This window comes from Centruroides sculpturatus, unplaced genomic scaffold (assembly GCF_000671375.1).
Source record: "Centruroides sculpturatus isolate CEXI.00-Female unplaced genomic scaffold, Cexi_2.0 scaffold480, whole genome shotgun sequence".
In the NCBI taxonomy this organism is placed as follows: Eukaryota; Metazoa; Arthropoda; class Arachnida; order Scorpiones; family Buthidae; genus Centruroides; species Centruroides sculpturatus.
Window position 1 is genome coordinate 122,505 of NW_019384976.1, and position 17,892 is coordinate 140,396.

At 31.8% G+C, this 17,892-nt stretch overlaps 1 protein-coding gene across 1 annotated transcript in view; it reads left to right on the plus strand.

Moving 5' to 3' along the window:
* LOC111632693 (merlin-like) overlaps nt 1–17,892 on the plus strand; it is a 54,496-nt gene that overhangs the window by 7,005 nt on the left and 29,599 nt on the right. Inside the window, exons 3-5 of the mRNA XM_023377194.1 lie at nt 10,390–10,518; nt 10,652–10,858; nt 16,110–16,246. Coding sequence (XP_023232962.1) covers nt 10,390–10,518; nt 10,652–10,858; nt 16,110–16,246 — 473 coding nt within the window. The remainder of the gene's footprint in view (nt 1–10,389; nt 10,519–10,651; nt 10,859–16,109; nt 16,247–17,892) is intronic.

The window sequence follows — 17,892 nt, forward strand, 5'->3', positions numbered from 1 at the left end:
TACTTACCAACTTGTTATGTATATAAAACGTATAACAAGTATTGGAATCGTGTTAAATTTGACCCTCCAAGATTTTTTTTTTTTTTTTTTTTTTTGCAAATCTACACGTTTGGAGACCTTCCAACCCCTCAAAAAAGTCAATAAAGGGGGAAAATTTGTGCGTGTGTGTGTGTTGGCGTCTAATTTGTTTAATTTTTTTATTTTCTGTTTTGAGATATTAAACAATATCTCAGAATGGGTAAAGTTTAAGAAATGAAATGTGGCACTGTGGCTCGTGTATAAAGGGGCATTAATACTACTAAATTTTGGTTCTTAATTAAAGGTCGACAGGGTAAAGACATAAAAGTGGTCATGTGTCATATCTCTTAATGAATATTTTACTCGTTATTAGTGTTCAAAATTTTAAAAATTAAAATAAAACTCGTCTCTACCCTCAAAGTAAGCTTTTTTGCCATTTTATAATACAGTAGTACAGTAAAACCTGTTAAGATGTTCTCGCCTAAGACGTTAGAATGTATATGGGGACATGATTTAGTTCAACCACTTTGACACTTAATAACTAACTCCTGTGTTAAACCATCCGACTCCGATTCTGACCACTCTGACCACAGAAATTATTAGGCTTCAAACAGGTTGAACAAAATTGTGCCCTCCACATGCAGTCTAACATCCACATATACAGAAAAAAACCTTGAATCTTTTGCATATCTCAAAATTTCAAGGTGTCCTGAGTCCAAAAATGTAAAAATTTGGGAGGGGTCGTTTTTTGACGGAGCGCTACACTTTCCTTCTGTTATATAGCCTATAACAGCCGGAAAAGTAAAAATTATCGAATACATATTTATATATTATTTTTAGCTTTGGAATAAAGTTTCTACACTGTATCTTTATTAGAACTCTATTTATTGAATCTTTTATTCTGAGGTCATGTGATGACATCAGAATTTCCGGGTCTCTTTCGGTAACAAGTCCGCCCCTAGTTGGAGTCTGAGTCGGATGGTAAGGAAAAGTCGGAGTTGGAGTCGGTAGATTTTTATGCGACTCCACAGCCCTGAAATAATATGATGACCCTGCACAGATGACACAAATAAATAAGTTATTTGTACAGAGCAGAAAATAATGTAGAACTGAAGGTAGAAGAAATTGATGTGGATAAAGATGGAGCTCCAATCTTGATGGAAGAGGTTATGAGTACAGTAGAAGGATTAAGAAATAGAAAATCAGAAGGCATCAATAACATCCTTATAGAATTCATCAAGAATATGGGCAAAAATGGAATTAAGAAAATTACTAGGCTTTTCCAACATTATCTATGATACAGGCAAGTGACCTGACAATTTTCTGAGGAATATTTTAATTCTCATTCCAAAGAAAGATAAAACAATCAAATGTAAAGATGAAAGAAATGTAAAATGTATAGAACAGTTTTAATCCTTTTAAGAATGTTAGAGAAATGCCTCTATGGAAAACTGAACCCAATTCATAAGAAAAAAAACAGTTTGGGTTCAGAAAGAGAAGATCACTAGAGATGTAATAGGGGTGCTAAACTTGTACAAATATCATAGAGCAGTAGTTAAAGTGGATGGTCAATATAATGAGGAAATCAAGAATGAAAAGAGTGTTAGGCAGGGGTGTTGCCTATCACTACATATTTTCAATATATACTTGGAATATCTAGAGGAAGAGAAAAGCATTAAAATTGGGAGAAGGCAGATTCAGTGCTTAAGGTATGCTGATGATATGGCAATTCTGGCAGAGAGTGAGGGTAAAATGAGAAAGATCTTGAGTGGACTAGAGAAGGGATGTGTGGGCTTCAAAATGAAAATTAACGTTAATAAAACCAAAGTGCTTTGGATCATAGAAAAGGGAAAGAAAGGTCAACATTCGTATAAATGATGACAAAGTGGAACAAGTGGATGGGTTTAGATACCTGAGTGCCTGGCTTGACTGAGTGCAGAAGTGGGAAAGAAATCAAGAGGAGAATTGGTATGGTGAAAGAGGCATTTAGCAAAATGAAAATAATTTTGTGTGAGGCTCTGAAATTAGAATTGTGAAAAAGGCTAGTCAAATGCTACATGGAGTGTTTTCCTTTATGGTGCTGAAACTTATACCTTGAGAAAATGTGACAGGAGAATAGAGGTGTGGCTGTGGAGAATAGAAAAAGTCAAACAGAGCAATAAGGTGAGAAATGAGAAAATTCTGAGTATGTGAAAAAAGGAACATATTAGAGACAATAAAGAGGCAAAAAGTTAATTGGATGGAACAAGTGATTTGAAAGGAATGCTTTATGAATGACATTATGGAAGAAATGGTTGCAGGCAGAAAGAAACGAGGGAAGAGAATTAAAATGGTGGATGACTTAAAAGAGGGTAGTTATAAGGAGCTAAAGATGAGCCTAGGATAGAGTAGCATGGTAAAAGAGGTGGTGCTAACCAGACCTGCTATAACTAGCAGAAAACTAAAGAAGATAGAGGTATCTTGACTTTAGATTAAAGAGTATGTTTAGAAAAAGTCAACATTTTATGATTTACCTTGTGTTATTAGTTTTTGGAATATGTCATTCAATCAATTGTGCATGCTTTTGCAATTGATTGCATGTTGTACTTTGTTTTTCTATGATCAATTGATCATTCAGGAACATATTAATTGTTCTGTAGTTGCTTGTTTTATTTCTCATAAATTGTAGTTTATATAAGAACAACACACATACAAACAGTAAATAATAGTAAATTCTACTTTTATAAACATATGATTGTCTATAACAAATTCTTCTGTCAAACAACAGGTGAAATCTCATATTTTAGGACCTTAATATTTTGTGTGAGATTAACCTTATGATGAAAGTACTGGATTGGAACCTATCAGAAGTTAAAAGATGTCTGAATTGAATTATTTTTTTTAATGTGAAAAATATAAAATCAATTTTAAAGATGATATTACAAACATGAAATAAAAGTTTTAGAAATTTCTATGAAACATCATCAAGAATTATATTTCAGTTTAGAGTTCCAGAATTGTAAATATATAATGTATCTGTTCTATTTCTATTCTCTCTTTATATGTTGTAGTTAGTGTACCGAAAGTTTAGCCTAATAACAATAAGTAAAAATTTAGCTGACTGGTAACTAAGGATCAGTTTTAAAATTATTAGCAAATTAAATTGATTGAAGACTTTAAAAAGTGAAGTTTTTGTATAGTAACTGAGCAAGCATACATATAATTGCAAATATTTGAAGTACAAGTTGATGAAGTGTACTCATTTCCTAGATTTAGCAACTTGGATACATTCCAATGCAAAATAAAAAATTCCTTCTGTTAAGTTTACTTCTATGTTGCCGTTAATTGAATTAAAAATAATAAATTATTAAAACAATAATTATTCTATTAACAATATAATTATCAAAGAATGTAATTTTGATATTTTAGTCTGTTTTATATTTTACATTATCTTCTGTATCATATTATTTTAGTAATCATTATTTCTCAGTCAGTTGAAAAGGTTACTAATTGAAATAAAACTGAATTTCTAATATTTAAATGGTTTTAATTCAAATTTGAACAATTCTTGATTGTTGTTCTCCAGATTGGTACAAATCTGTATATTGAAAAGAATACTTATAATAATTTTTAAAAATTTTTAGAATAAATTAATTCAGAATATTAATTATGCAAAATAATTAGAAAGCTTATGTAATTCTTATAAATACAGTGAGTTCTTAGTTTATGCATCTGTAAATTACATGAATTTAAAGTAACGTTTGGCAGTCATATTTATGGAAAGTCTCAGAAGAGGCTAGCATGATTGTTGCTTTTTCATCTGTTCAGAGTTTAATAATTTTTATTTTGTGCTTGTTTTTACTTATTATTTAATGATATACACTGGTAAGTGTAATTCTGTTATTATAGCATTTTTTATGATTGTCTTGCACAATTTAAATTTACACATATTGTGGAATATAACTGTCACATAAATTAAGAAATCGCTATATATTTTTGCTTAGCCCATTCTCTCTTATTCAAAATTTTGAAGAACTTTTTAATATGTAAATATTAAAATTGATATTTCTTTTTGTTTCTAGTATTCAGTACATTTAATAGTAGAATTATCATTTTGATTTTGTTTGTAAGATGACATTTGTTCTTTAACTTGCATTTTAGTGTTTTTTTGTAGTTGAAAACTAGCTAGACAATTTAAACAACGATTTTGTTTTCTGTTGAAATAATGAAGTTATTTTCTTGAAATTTTGTTGCTCAAGTTGTAAACACAGAATAAAGGTTCTAAATGTTACTTTTAACACAAACGTCTTCTAACTGTAACACTGTGTTGAGTAATAACTTTCCACAAAAAACCTTTATCAGTGTTGTGTTCGTTACGAATATTCACTAGCATTTTCGATCTCCACCGAGGTCTTCTTCAGGTGCTGACTAAGTGTTGTTTGTAGTTAGCATCTGAAGAAGACCTCGGTGGAGGTCAAAAACGTTAGTGAATATTCATAAAGAACACAACACTGATAAAGGTTTTTTGTGGACAGTTGTTACTTTTAAGCATTAAATCACAAAAATTTATATAGAGTTATTTTTTAAAAGATATTTTATGTTTTCCTTCAGGTATTCTTAGATTATTCATATTTTTGCAATAATCTGATATTAAGTTAAATTTGTAATATACTTCAATTTGATAAGATCTTGCAGTGTGTCATCAAAAATATTATTATTAAATATACTAGAATTTATACTAATGAAGTTAAATATTTTGTAGATTAGATTTTAATAATAATAATTTGTAAATTGTTTACTAGGACATCAGTACTAAAGCTTATATCAGCATTTCTCAACCTGTGGTCCACAATAATGAGACAAATGGTTTGCAGGCAGACTTAAATTAATAGTAAAGTTCCAATGTGATTATTTTTCCATGCATATTCAAAACATGCTTTTAGTTTAATATGTTATAAATGGAACAGTATGTCTCAAATGCTGGTAATAACCACATAAGTTTTAAAAAAAAATTAGGCATACATATATTAGTGGTCTATAGAATTTTTTCAGACATTTTACTGGTCCTTGGGCTTGAAATGCTGGCTTATATTAATGTATTGCTACAATCTGATGATTGAGTTAAAGTAAAAATATTAAATAAATTGTGAAATTGTGAGATGTTAAATTAGTTTCTAATGGGTCATGGACAGAAATAATATATGCTTATAAACAAAATACAAGAAGTTTATTAAAAACACAAAACACATACAAAAAATACTCTACAAGACTTGGAATATCAGCGACAGGGATTCAACCAAACAATAATGCACCCCAACAAACTTGACTTGGATCATGACTGATAACTGTGAATAACAAACTCAAAACTGACAATACACAACCATAATATTAATATATTTAATCTTATCTTATGTATTAATACAATAGAACATCAATTATCCAAATACCGATTAACCAAAACATCGGTTAACTGAAAGTATTCCAGTTGGCAAATTCAAATTTCCGCTAGAGCTGTGGTGTTGCAGCACTCTTCCCCTCCCTGCCAAACTGAACTGTAGGCCTAGTTTAATATATTACATTATGTAAGGTATGTATTTGTAAGACATGTGATACAAATTATATACAGTACAGTTTTGTGTTTAATATATTTTTTTGTAAATGATCAGTTATTCAAAAAATCAGTTATCCGAACAACCCCAGTCCCGAATTGTTTCGGATAATCGATGCTCTACTGTATTAGACTAAAATTAAGAATTATTACCAAACTAAAGCTATTACAAAATTAATTGGTTCTGGGAGATGGCAACTTAGATAGTACTGTGAGAACAGTCCAAAACGATAATGAGTAGTAATGTTATTTAGTCGGAAAAGTATTGGCAGCGAAAAAGACAATCCAAATCTTGAATATCAAGCAGAAAGGTAAATCCTTGCATGATTTTGCTTATCTAGTGGTGATCTTGTTTTCATCCTCCACATGTTAGTTGTGGCTTTGAAGACCTTAAAGCCCCACATGCTTTCCTTTGATGACCTTCTCTGGCCCATGGAAGTCTTCTCTTTGTAAGAGATGGATCTGATGTCTGACCTGGCTTGTCTCTCATCCAAAAGTAAAGTTCTCCTCCTTCCTTCACTTCCTGGGAATACTTTCAAAACTCGTCTGACTGGTCCTCCCCAATTGGGCAGGAAGAGGGGCTACTCCAGAGTTGAAGTTACTCAAAGAAACAAGAATAGACAAGCTATTCCAAATCTGGAAATACAGGGAATAGACAAAAAGAAACATACATAAAGAAAAAAATACAAGGTGCACTGCCACAAAATAAATTACAATTTGTTTATTTTACATTCAGTTAAGTAGCAGCCTTTTATTTTTATTTCATTTGTCAACTCTCATTTGTGCAGGTTGACAGTATTTTATGTTAGACACTTCTGTAATAAGGAAAACTTAGCCGTTCAGAAAACTAATCAGAAGCTGATGCCATGCATAATAATTTGATTTGAATTATTGTAATTATCAAGCCAAATTTTCAGTAAAAAAATCAGACTTGCTTACTGAAAATTTATATTGAAATAATGTAGTAAAGTAATAGAGAAAATCAGATAAATTAAATGTTTGAAACTAATGACTTTTTTATCTCTTTTTATCTTTTGTTTTTATTTTCCTTATGTTATTAACTTTTTAATAAATTCTGAAAATTACATTTGTTTTAATTGAATTTTTATTCTTTCATGTACAATAAAACATTCCATGATATATTATATTAATGGTTTACTAGTGTTCTTAGTGAATTATAATATTTATTATTCACTATGGACACTAATAAAAATATTTATTCTTACAATATAAATTTTATGAAATGTCTGTATTACATCAGGATCAAAATGTTTGTTACAGACTTTTATTAATTTTGCAATGTTATATTACAATATAATAATTATTAAATATCCCAACTCTTCTATTAAAAAATTATTAAATAATTTTGTTAGGAAGTTGACAAGTTTTTATATTTGGGAATATATTATCTTCATTTAAATATAGTTGTTATGATTCTGATTTACAAAAAATTTACTTTGTTTTAAATATTTTTTCAAAAATATATTATGTTTATTAAGTAGAGAAAATTATATAGAGATGTAAAATTATAACTATAAAATGAAATGATGCATTTAAGTGGGATGCTACACAACAGATCTATACTCTTATAGTTTTGTTGAGTCGTATTTGAATTTAAAATTACAGTAGTACCAAAGGAACAGTACAGCAAAAGCTCTTTATATCTGCATTTTATTTTTCATATTTCTGAAGCAAAAATTTACTTATTCATGGAAGAATAAATAAAAATAATGAAACATTGGATAAAGAGACAATTAAATTTTGTGATATTTTTATCTTAACTTGTTTTACTATTGTGTATTGTTGACCTTTAGACTGTGCTAGTGAATATTATCTTGTAGTTTTTCATGTTATCTTAGCAAGTGCTAATTTTGTTGTAAACATGTCGGGATCACCAATGTCGGGTTGATCCCAACTTACCGATTAAAGTAAATCGATCGACATAACGTAAAAACATGACACTTTTATTAACTAGCAGGTTAAATTCTAACTCCATCTTACAATGTTTTTTTAACGAGCGGTATCACAGTTCGTGGAACGTAGCGCAAGGTCGACTGGTCGTCTCGGCAGCTAGTCCAGAAGTAGTTCATCGGCTAACGCTCCGGGCAAATTACCGCTCTACAGAAAATGTTGACTATTTAGTTCGCGATAGAAAGTAGTTCGCGACCGCAACAAACATAGATAGTAAATATTGTTTTATATTAATATATATTGTGGATATCAGCACTGTATTCAATAAAAGAATTTTAGTTATTATTGATTTATAAGATAAAAGAAAAATTATCATGAAAATAAAAGGGCTCAATAGCAAAATATCAAAAAGGCCAAAGAAAGTATTGTCTCCTGAGAACAGAATTAAAGAAGCTATGTATACATCTGTATAACAATGTCACAAACAATGTACTGTTACCACTTTATAAATTGGTTTGGACAGGTAAGACGATTCTGTGGCACGAGATCTGACATCATTTGAAGGTTTGCAAAATGATTCACCATCAATCCACTGCTTGTTAGTTTTCCACAAACCATCTGTGAGGCTCTGGACAGGTCCAAACCCTCACTAAAATTTGCGTTAAAATAATTGTTTTAGAGAAAAAATATATAGTAGTTAGAAATAGATTTTTTATATGAAAACGTGACGCTAACTTTTAAACAATAGAAGAATGAAAGTCCGTCAACCATTTCCGGTTGGAGATCGAATTAAGTTTCGATCTTGACCTCTCCCGCGACCAATCGGAAAGGGGAATCTGAGAGAAAACGGATAAAACCCCAGAAATTCAAGGACGCGACGGCTTCTTCTCCCAAAAGTTCCAAGTGACGGATCTGTTGTTGTGTGTGTGTCTCGCACCCATCTTCGTCTCCATCTCCCGACCTCGGATTGACATCTTTCCATCAATGGAAGTCGACCGCATTGTCCCAGAGTCGTTGAGATGTGATGGAATGGTTCATTCGCAAAGAAGGGACACTCCTTCAAAAGGGGACTATCTTGGAAAGGAGAGAAAGACCCAGAGGCCGCAGCCGCCGCAGAACTTCCAAGATCACGGAAATCTTGTAAGCTTTTTTCGTGTTTAATAAACAGTTGTGTTGTTTGTAAATGAAGCATCTATCTCTGACTCAACTGCTTCCACATGTCGTTGATTGTTACCGCTCGGCAATCCAAATGGCAAGGGAGACGATGACGATATATATCACATATTATCGTTCATTGAGTTTCTTTTTATTTCTCCCCCCTCGGCTCCCACACATCAAAGGCCAACACATACAAAGCATGTCTTGGTATAATATAGGTGTGGCCTCACTTTAATATAATTTTGAGTATAATTTTGTTTGACAAAGGTAGGCATCTCTAAAGTTTCATTTTATTTTTAAATTAGTTACACATTTTTATCCTAGAAAGCTTTTCTTATGGATGATGAAATTAAAATTATTTAATCATGTTAATCAAGGGATATTTGTATAATAAGAACAGATATCCAAAACATTTGTAGAATTTTGTCATTTGATGTTTCAGTTAGTTTTGTTTGAAAAACTCATTATTTATACATAATAAATAGATGCAATCTGATCAATTAAATCAAAAATGATCAGCAGAATATTCGTATTAGATAATTTTATATACTAACTATTGGCAAAAACTTGTGTGTAATTTCTATTTCTGTACAGCATTCTAATTTTATATTACATTTGCTCAAAAATTTCATTCACTGCCATTACTTATTGAGTTTTATTTTATTGATAGCTCCATTAATGATATTTTGATCTTGAGAAAGCTCTGTATTTAAAAACATTCTTCCTGAATTTACAGAAACAATTTCAAAGAAATTAGTATGTATTCAAAAGATCAGTGATAAAGTCAAAGAGAAATTATTGAAGAGAAGTGCCAAATATCTGCATGGAAAAACTGTTTCCATATAATTAGTTATTAAGAGTATTGAATATTCATTGGAAGTAATCTTTAATAGAAGCTATATTGTAATACAGGGTGTCCCACTCGGGTGTACAACTTTAAAAATGTGAATTACTCGTGAATGCATATTATACATGCGAATGTATCATCATGCAACAAGGTTCAAAATATTCCTTATTTAATGAAGATCGGAGTGTGGTGCGCAATTTCTCGTTCTTGGATCATTAGTCCAATTTTCTTTGACAAGACTGTGAACACTGATCAATACTTGTCCATATTTGATGAATTTGTGAAACTGGACAACTATGAACTTCAAGAAGGTTACTTCCAACAGGACGGGGCAATGTGCTTTACCTCTCATGCCAGTATGGAAGAGATCCAATCATTTTTTGGAGACAGAGTGATCTTGAAAGGTTTGTGGCCACCTCGATTGCCCAATTTAACTCCCCCAGATTTTTTTCTATGGAGATATTTAAAGAGCAAGATGTATGCAAGCAAACCCAGGACCCTCGAACAACTGAAAGCAAACATTGAGCATGAAATTGCTGCCATCAACAGTGATATGTTGCAGGGGACATTTTCAAATATGGAGCATTGTGTTTCCTTGTGCGCAGATGTTGGGGGAGGACATTTTGAGCATTTTTTGTAATGTGGACCTGTTTTCCACTAAATACAGGTATGTTCAGTTCTTACAGCTCGCCTTTACATTCATGCGTTCGCGAGTAATTTGCATTTTTAAAGTTGTACTCCCGAGTGGGACACCCTGTATAATTAATAGTTTAAACAGAAGTTGTCAAGATTAGCTAATTTAATAATTCTTACTTTTGTATTTTAAAATTTGTTATTACTAAAACCTAATTTTATTTTATTTTTTCAGTTTAAAGCTACAGGTAGAGAATTATTTGATTTAATATGCAGAACAATTGGTTTAAGAGAAGTATGGTATTTTGGATTACAATACATAGACTCTAAAGGTTTTGTTGCTTGGTTAAAGTTAGATAAAAAGGTAGGATTTTAAAAAAATTAATATTTTATTTGATGATGCATATATAATTTATAAATAAAATTTATTTTAGTCATTTAAAAAATAATATTTAGTTTTTCTTATCAAAGCATTAATTAATCAATTAATGTTTTAGGTTCAAGATCAAGATATACCAAAAAAGTCACCTTTACCTGTTCTACTTTTAGCAAAATTTTTTCCAGAAGATGTAGCTGAAGAATTAGTACAAGAAATCACTCAACATTTATTCTTTCTTCAGATAAAACAATCAATTTTAAATATGGACATATATTGTGCACCTGAAGCATCTGTACTATTGGCATCCTATGCAGTACAGGCAAAGGTATCTATTATAATTTTAAAATAATATACAATTCTTTAAAATTTATAGCAGATAACCGATTAAGAAAAATAAATAAATGAATAAGTAATTAGTGAAGTGAGCCCAGCCTCCTGCTTGTTTCACTTACTTGTTTCCAACATAGACTATTCATAACAAAACTTTCAATAGTAATAGTAATTTTAATGAAAGAAACCTTTTATGCAAAATTTTCTTGACGACATTTTTAATTTCACTTCCGTTTTGAATTCTGATATCAGTCTTTGTTCTACATCTTGATAGCTCTACATACTATCCATGACCAAACAATGGCTTATCTACATATATTCCAACATAATTGAAACTGTGATATTCTTAACATTTGCAGTCCCTGTTGTGATACTTGCTGTTTTCTTTTCCATGTTTCAAGTTGATGCTTCACTGATAATGATGTTGAAGAATTTTTGTCATTATCCAAACTATGATTTTGTTCTTTCCTTATTTTTATGCAGAGGCATTAGTAAAATTTTAATCCTCAATTCAAATGAGGATTCCATAGCATAAACTAAGCTCTGGTCTGTTTCAAAATGCACTTCCACATTCAAATTAATTGGAAAAAAAAAACAGTTTTATTTAAATTACATAAGAACAAACGTTCCTTTCAGATTTTTTTTTATCAAAATCATAATACAGAACAATCTTCAGATTCTAGAACAAAAAAAAAAAAATATTTTTTTTTGAATTGGTCGAACATCAATTTTTTTTATGTTCTACAGAAAACATTCCAATTCCACAGTTATGTGATTAGCTTCACTCACTTTTTCAAAAATTTTGTGTTAATTCATTGCTTCTCAGTGCTGTCATTTCTATTTTTTCCTTGGCCACTGTACATGGCCCAAGCCCTGTTTGCTTAATTCACTCACCCTGTGGGCAAAGCCCACAGGGTTAGTGAATTAAGCAAACAGCATATTAAAGCATATTTCTAACAAATAATTTTGTGGTGATATGTTGATTTAGTGCTGCCATTTCTGTTTTTTCATGACAGAAAAATATGTTGTGAAGATTTTAAGCTAAGTATTTTAAATACATAAAGTAGATTTAAACATTAAAGGCAAAATCTTATAGTTTTACTAAATGTATTTTATTTTATTCTTTTTAAATAAGCTTTTTAGACTAACATGCGGTGATATTTTAATAATTTTGACTGTATAATATAAAAATTCTGTGTAAAATTGATTAAAGCATAAATAAGCACCANAAAGAATACTTATAATAATTTTTAAAAATTTTTAGAATAAATTAATTCAGAATATTAATTATGCAAAATAATTAGAAAGCTTATGTAATTCTTATAAATACAGTGAGTTCTTAGTTTATGCATCTGTAAATTACATGAATTTAAAGTAACGTTTGGCAGTCATATTTATGGAAAGTCTCAGAAGAGGCTAGCATGATTGTTGCTTTTTCATCTGTTCAGAGTTTAATAATTTTTATTTTGTGCTTGTTTTTACTTATTATTTAATGATATACACTGGTAAGTGTAATTCTGTTATTATAGCATTTTTTATGATTGTCTTGCACAATTTAAATTTACACATATTGTGGAATATAACTGTCACATAAATTAAGAAATCGCTATATATTTTTGCTTAGCCCATTCTCTCTTATTCAAAATTTTGAAGAACTTTTTAATATGTAAATATTAAAATTGATATTTCTTTTTGTTTCTAGTATTCAGTACATTTAATAGTAGAATTATCATTTTGATTTTGTTTGTAAGATGACATTTGTTCTTTAACTTGCATTTTAGTGTTTTTTTGTAGTTGAAAACTAGCTAGACAATTTAAACAACGATTTTGTTTTCTGTTGAAATAATGAAGTTATTTTCTTGAAATTTTGTTGCTCAAGTTGTAAACACAGAATAAAGGTTCTAAATGTTACTTTTAACACAAACGTCTTCTAACTGTAACACTGTGTTGAGTAATAACTTTCCACAAAAAACCTTTATCAGTGTTGTGTTCGTTACGAATATTCACTAGCATTTTCGATCTCCACCGAGGTCTTCTTCAGGTGCTGACTAAGTGTTGTTTGTAGTTAGCATCTGAAGAAGACCTCGGTGGAGGTCAAAAACGTTAGTGAATATTCATAAAGAACACAACACTGATAAAGGTTTTTTGTGGACAGTTGTTACTTTTAAGCATTAAATCACAAAAATTTATATAGAGTTATTTTTTAAAAGATATTTTATGTTTTCCTTCAGGTATTCTTAGATTATTCATATTTTTGCAATAATCTGATATTAAGTTAAATTTGTAATATACTTCAATTTGATAAGATCTTGCAGTGTGTCATCAAAAATATTATTATTAAATATACTAGAATTTATACTAATGAAGTTAAATATTTTGTAGATTAGATTTTAATAATAATAATTTGTAAATTGTTTACTAGGACATCAGTACTAAAGCTTATATCAGCATTTCTCAACCTGTGGTCCACAATAATGAGACAAATGGTTTGCAGGCAGACTTAAATTAATAGTAAAGTTCCAATGTGATTATTTTTCCATGCATATTCAAAACATGCTTTTAGTTTAATATGTTATAAATGGAACAGTATGTCTCAAATGCTGGTAATAACCACATAAGTTTTAAAAAAAAATTAGGCATACATATATTAGTGGTCTATAGAATTTTTTCAGACATTTTACTGGTCCTTGGGCTTGAAATGCTGGCTTATATTAATGTATTGCTACAATCTGATGATTGAGTTAAAGTAAAAATATTAAATAAATTGTGAAATTGTGAGATGTTAAATTAGTTTCTAATGGGTCATGGACAGAAATAATATATGCTTATAAACAAAATACAAGAAGTTTATTAAAAACACAAAACACATACAAAAAATACTCTACAAGACTTGGAATATCAGCGACAGGGATTCAACCAAACAATAATGCACCCCAACAAACTTGACTTGGATCATGACTGATAACTGTGAATAACAAACTCAAAACTGACAATACACAACCATAATATTAATATATTTAATCTTATCTTATGTATTAATACAATAGAACATCAATTATCCAAATACCGATTAACCAAAACATCGGTTAACTGAAAGTATTCCAGTTGGCAAATTCAAATTTCCGCTAGAGCTGTGGTGTTGCAGCACTCTTCCCCTCCCTGCCAAACTGAACTGTAGGCCTAGTTTAATATATTACATTATGTAAGGTATGTATTTGTAAGACATGTGATACAAATTATATACAGTACAGTTTTGTGTTTAATATATTTTTGTGTAAATGATCAGTTATTCAAAAAATCAGTTATCCGAACAACCCCAGTCCCGAATTGTTTCGGATAATCGATGCTCTACTGTATTAGACTAAAATTAAGAATTATTACCAAACTAAAGCTATTACAAAATTAATTGGTTCTGGGAGATGGCAACTTAGATAGTACTGTGAGAACAGTCCAAAACGATAATGAGTAGTAATGTTATTTAGTCGGAAAAGTATTGGCAGCGAAAAAGACAATCCAAATCTTGAATATCAAGCAGAAAGGTAAATCCTTGCATGATTTTGCTTATCTAGTGGTGATCTTGTTTTCATCCTCCACATGTTAGTTGTGGCTTTGAAGACCTTAAAGCCCCACATGCTTTCCTTTGATGACCTTCTCTGGCCCATGGAAGTCTTCTCTTTGTAAGAGATGGATCTGATGTCTGACCTGGCTTGTCTCTCATCCAAAAGTAAAGTTCTCCTCCTTCCTTCACTTCCTGGGAATACTTTCAAAACTCGTCTGACTGGTCCTCCCCAATTGGGCAGGAAGAGGGGCTACTCCAGAGTTGAAGTTACTCAAAGAAACAAGAATAGACAAGCTATTCCAAATCTGGAAATACAGGGAATAGACAAAAAGAAACATACATAAAGAAAAAAATACAAGGTGCACTGCCACAAAATAAATTACAATTTGTTTATTTTACATTCAGTTAAGTAGCAGCCTTTTATTTTTATTTCATTTGTCAACTCTCATTTGTGCAGGTTGACAGTATTTTATGTTAGACACTTCTGTAATAAGGAAAACTTAGCCGTTCAGAAAACTAATCAGAAGCTGATGCCATGCATAATAATTTGATTTGAATTATTGTAATTATCAAGCCAAATTTTCAGTAAAAAAATCAGACTTGCTTACTGAAAATTTATATTGAAATAATGTAGTAAAGTAATAGAGAAAATCAGATAAATTAAATGTTTGAAACTAATGACTTTTTTATCTCTTTTTATCTTTTGTTTTTATTTTCCTTATGTTATTAACTTTTTAATAAATTCTGAAAATTACATTTGTTTTAATTGAATTTTTATTCTTTCATGTACAATAAAACATTCCATGATATATTATATTAATGGTTTACTAGTGTTCTTAGTGAATTATAATATTTATTATTCACTATGGACACTAATAAAAATATTTATTCTTACAATATAAATTTTATGAAATGTCTGTATTACATCAGGATCAAAATGTTTGTTACAGACTTTTATTAATTTTGCAATGTTATATTACAATATAATAATTATTAAATATCCCAACTCTTCTATTAAAAAATTATTAAATAATTTTGTTAGGAAGTTGACAAGTTTTTATATTTGGGAATATATTATCTTCATTTAAATATAGTTGTTATGATTCTGATTTACAAAAAATTTACTTTGTTTTAAATATTTTTTCAAAAATATATTATGTTTATTAAGTAGAGAAAATTATATAGAGATGTAAAATTATAACTATAAAATGAAATGATGCATTTAAGTGGGATGCTACACAACAGATCTATACTCTTATAGTTTTGTTGAGTCGTATTTGAATTTAAAATTACAGTAGTACCAAAGGAACAGTACAGCAAAAGCTCTTTATATCTGCATTTTATTTTTCATATTTCTGAAGCAAAAATTTACTTATTCATGGAAGAATAAATAAAAATAATGAAACATTGGATAAAGAGACAATTAAATTTTGTGATATTTTTATCTTAACTTGTTTTACTATTGTGTATTGTTGACCTTTAGACTGTGCTAGTGAATATTATCTTGTAGTTTTTCATGTTATCTTAGCAAGTGCTAATTTTGTTGTAAACATGTCGGGATCACCAATGTCGGGTTGATCCCAACTTACCGATTAAAGTAAATCGATCGACATAACGTAAAAACATGACACTTTTATTAACTAGCAGGTTAAATTCTAACTCCATCTTACAATGTTTTTTTAACGAGCGGTATCACAGTTCGTGGAACGTAGCGCAAGGTCGACTGGTCGTCTCGGCAGCTAGTCCAGAAGTAGTTCATCGGCTAACGCTCCGGGCAAATTACCGCTCTACAGAAAATGTTGACTATTTAGTTCGCGATAGAAAGTAGTTCGCGACCGCAACAGTAGTCCCCCGCCAGCGATAGCGAGATATTTACAAATACCTGGGGTTAAATTTTACACAACGACCTGCGCGTGTGACAGTTTTCTGTTGCTGTGGCGAAGCTTCTGCTGGGGGTACCGTTGTTGTTGCCCCTGTTGTTGCTGTTTCTGCTGAAGCTGTTGTTGATGTAGATGGGGAGAACGTTGAGTCATCCGCACATATGTATGCGGGTTTGAGTCTATCGATGTTGACAGTGATATGACGCTTTTTTACTTCCAGTTTGAAGTTTTTGGGTCCACGCTTTAACACACGGTATGGGCCTTCGTAAGGTGGTTGCAGTCCTCTTCGGACTGTGTCAGTTCTTAGAAAGACGTGTGCACAGGAGGAAAGGTCTTTGTGCACGAACACTGCAGCATTTCTGTGTGGACGTGTGACGGGTTTGAGTTTGTGCATTTCCTCTCTCAGCCTGCCGACGAAGGTCGCCGGGTCGGGATGGTCCTGTGTTGGAGAGAGAAATTCACCTGGGATCCGTAAAGAGGCTCCGTAGAGCATCTCTGCTGCTGTCGCCTGTATGTCGTCCTTCCACACGGCTCTAAATCCTAAGAGTACTGTCGGGAGTGCGACAGTCCAACGGCTGGTGGAATGGGCCATTATTGCAGCTTTAAGTTGGCGATGAAACCGCTCTACTTGTCCATTAGCAGCTGGATGGTAGGGAGTTGTACGAATCCTCTTCGTTCCCAACCAAGAAGTAAAAGCTGAGAAAAGCGAGGACTCGAACTGTGCTCCCTGATCCGTTGTTAGGCGCAGTGGTAGGCCAAAACGGGCTATCCATCCTGAGTAGAACGTCTCTGCTACTGCTTGTGCAGTGCTTTCGACTAGAGGGAATGCCTCTGGCCATCTAGAGAAACGGTCAACACAGGTGAGACAGTATCTGTATCCATCTGATGGAGGCAAGGGTCCTACTAAGTCGATGTGGACGTGTTCAAATCTGGCATTGGGCGCGATAAAGAGGCCCAACTGGCTCCGGGTGTGTCGAGAGACTTTTGCTTGTTGGCATGGAATGCATGTGCGAGCCCATGCCGACACGTTGGCTCTCATTGATGGCCATACGTACCGTTCTTGAACGAGTTTAATTGAAGCTCTAACACCTGGGTGAGAAAGTCCGTGAAGTTGGTCAAAAACTTGCCGACGAAAGTCCTTGGGTACGAATGGTCGTATCCGGCCGGTGGAAACGTCACAATATAGGTCTACAGCTGGCTCTCCTACTGGCAGCGACTGGAGCTTAAGAGAGTTAGGTGTATTACTTAGGAATTTTTGTAGTTCCGTGTCTCCTTGCTGCGCTACCGCCATCTCTTGGAAGTTTATAAACGATGGTGTCTCGATGGTGGAGATGGCGATGCGTGAGAGAGCATCTGCTACTACATTGTCCATTCCTTTTACGAAACGAATGTCTGTAGTAAATTGACTGATGAAGTCCAAATGTCTGAGTTGTCTCGGAGAACACTTGTCAGCTTTTTGCTGGAAGGCATAAGTCAGTGGTTTGTGATCCGTAAATAATATAAACGGTCGACCTTCAACCATATGCCTAAAGTACTTGATGGCCGTGTATGCAGCCAAGAGCTCCCGGTCATAGGCACTGTATTTTTTTT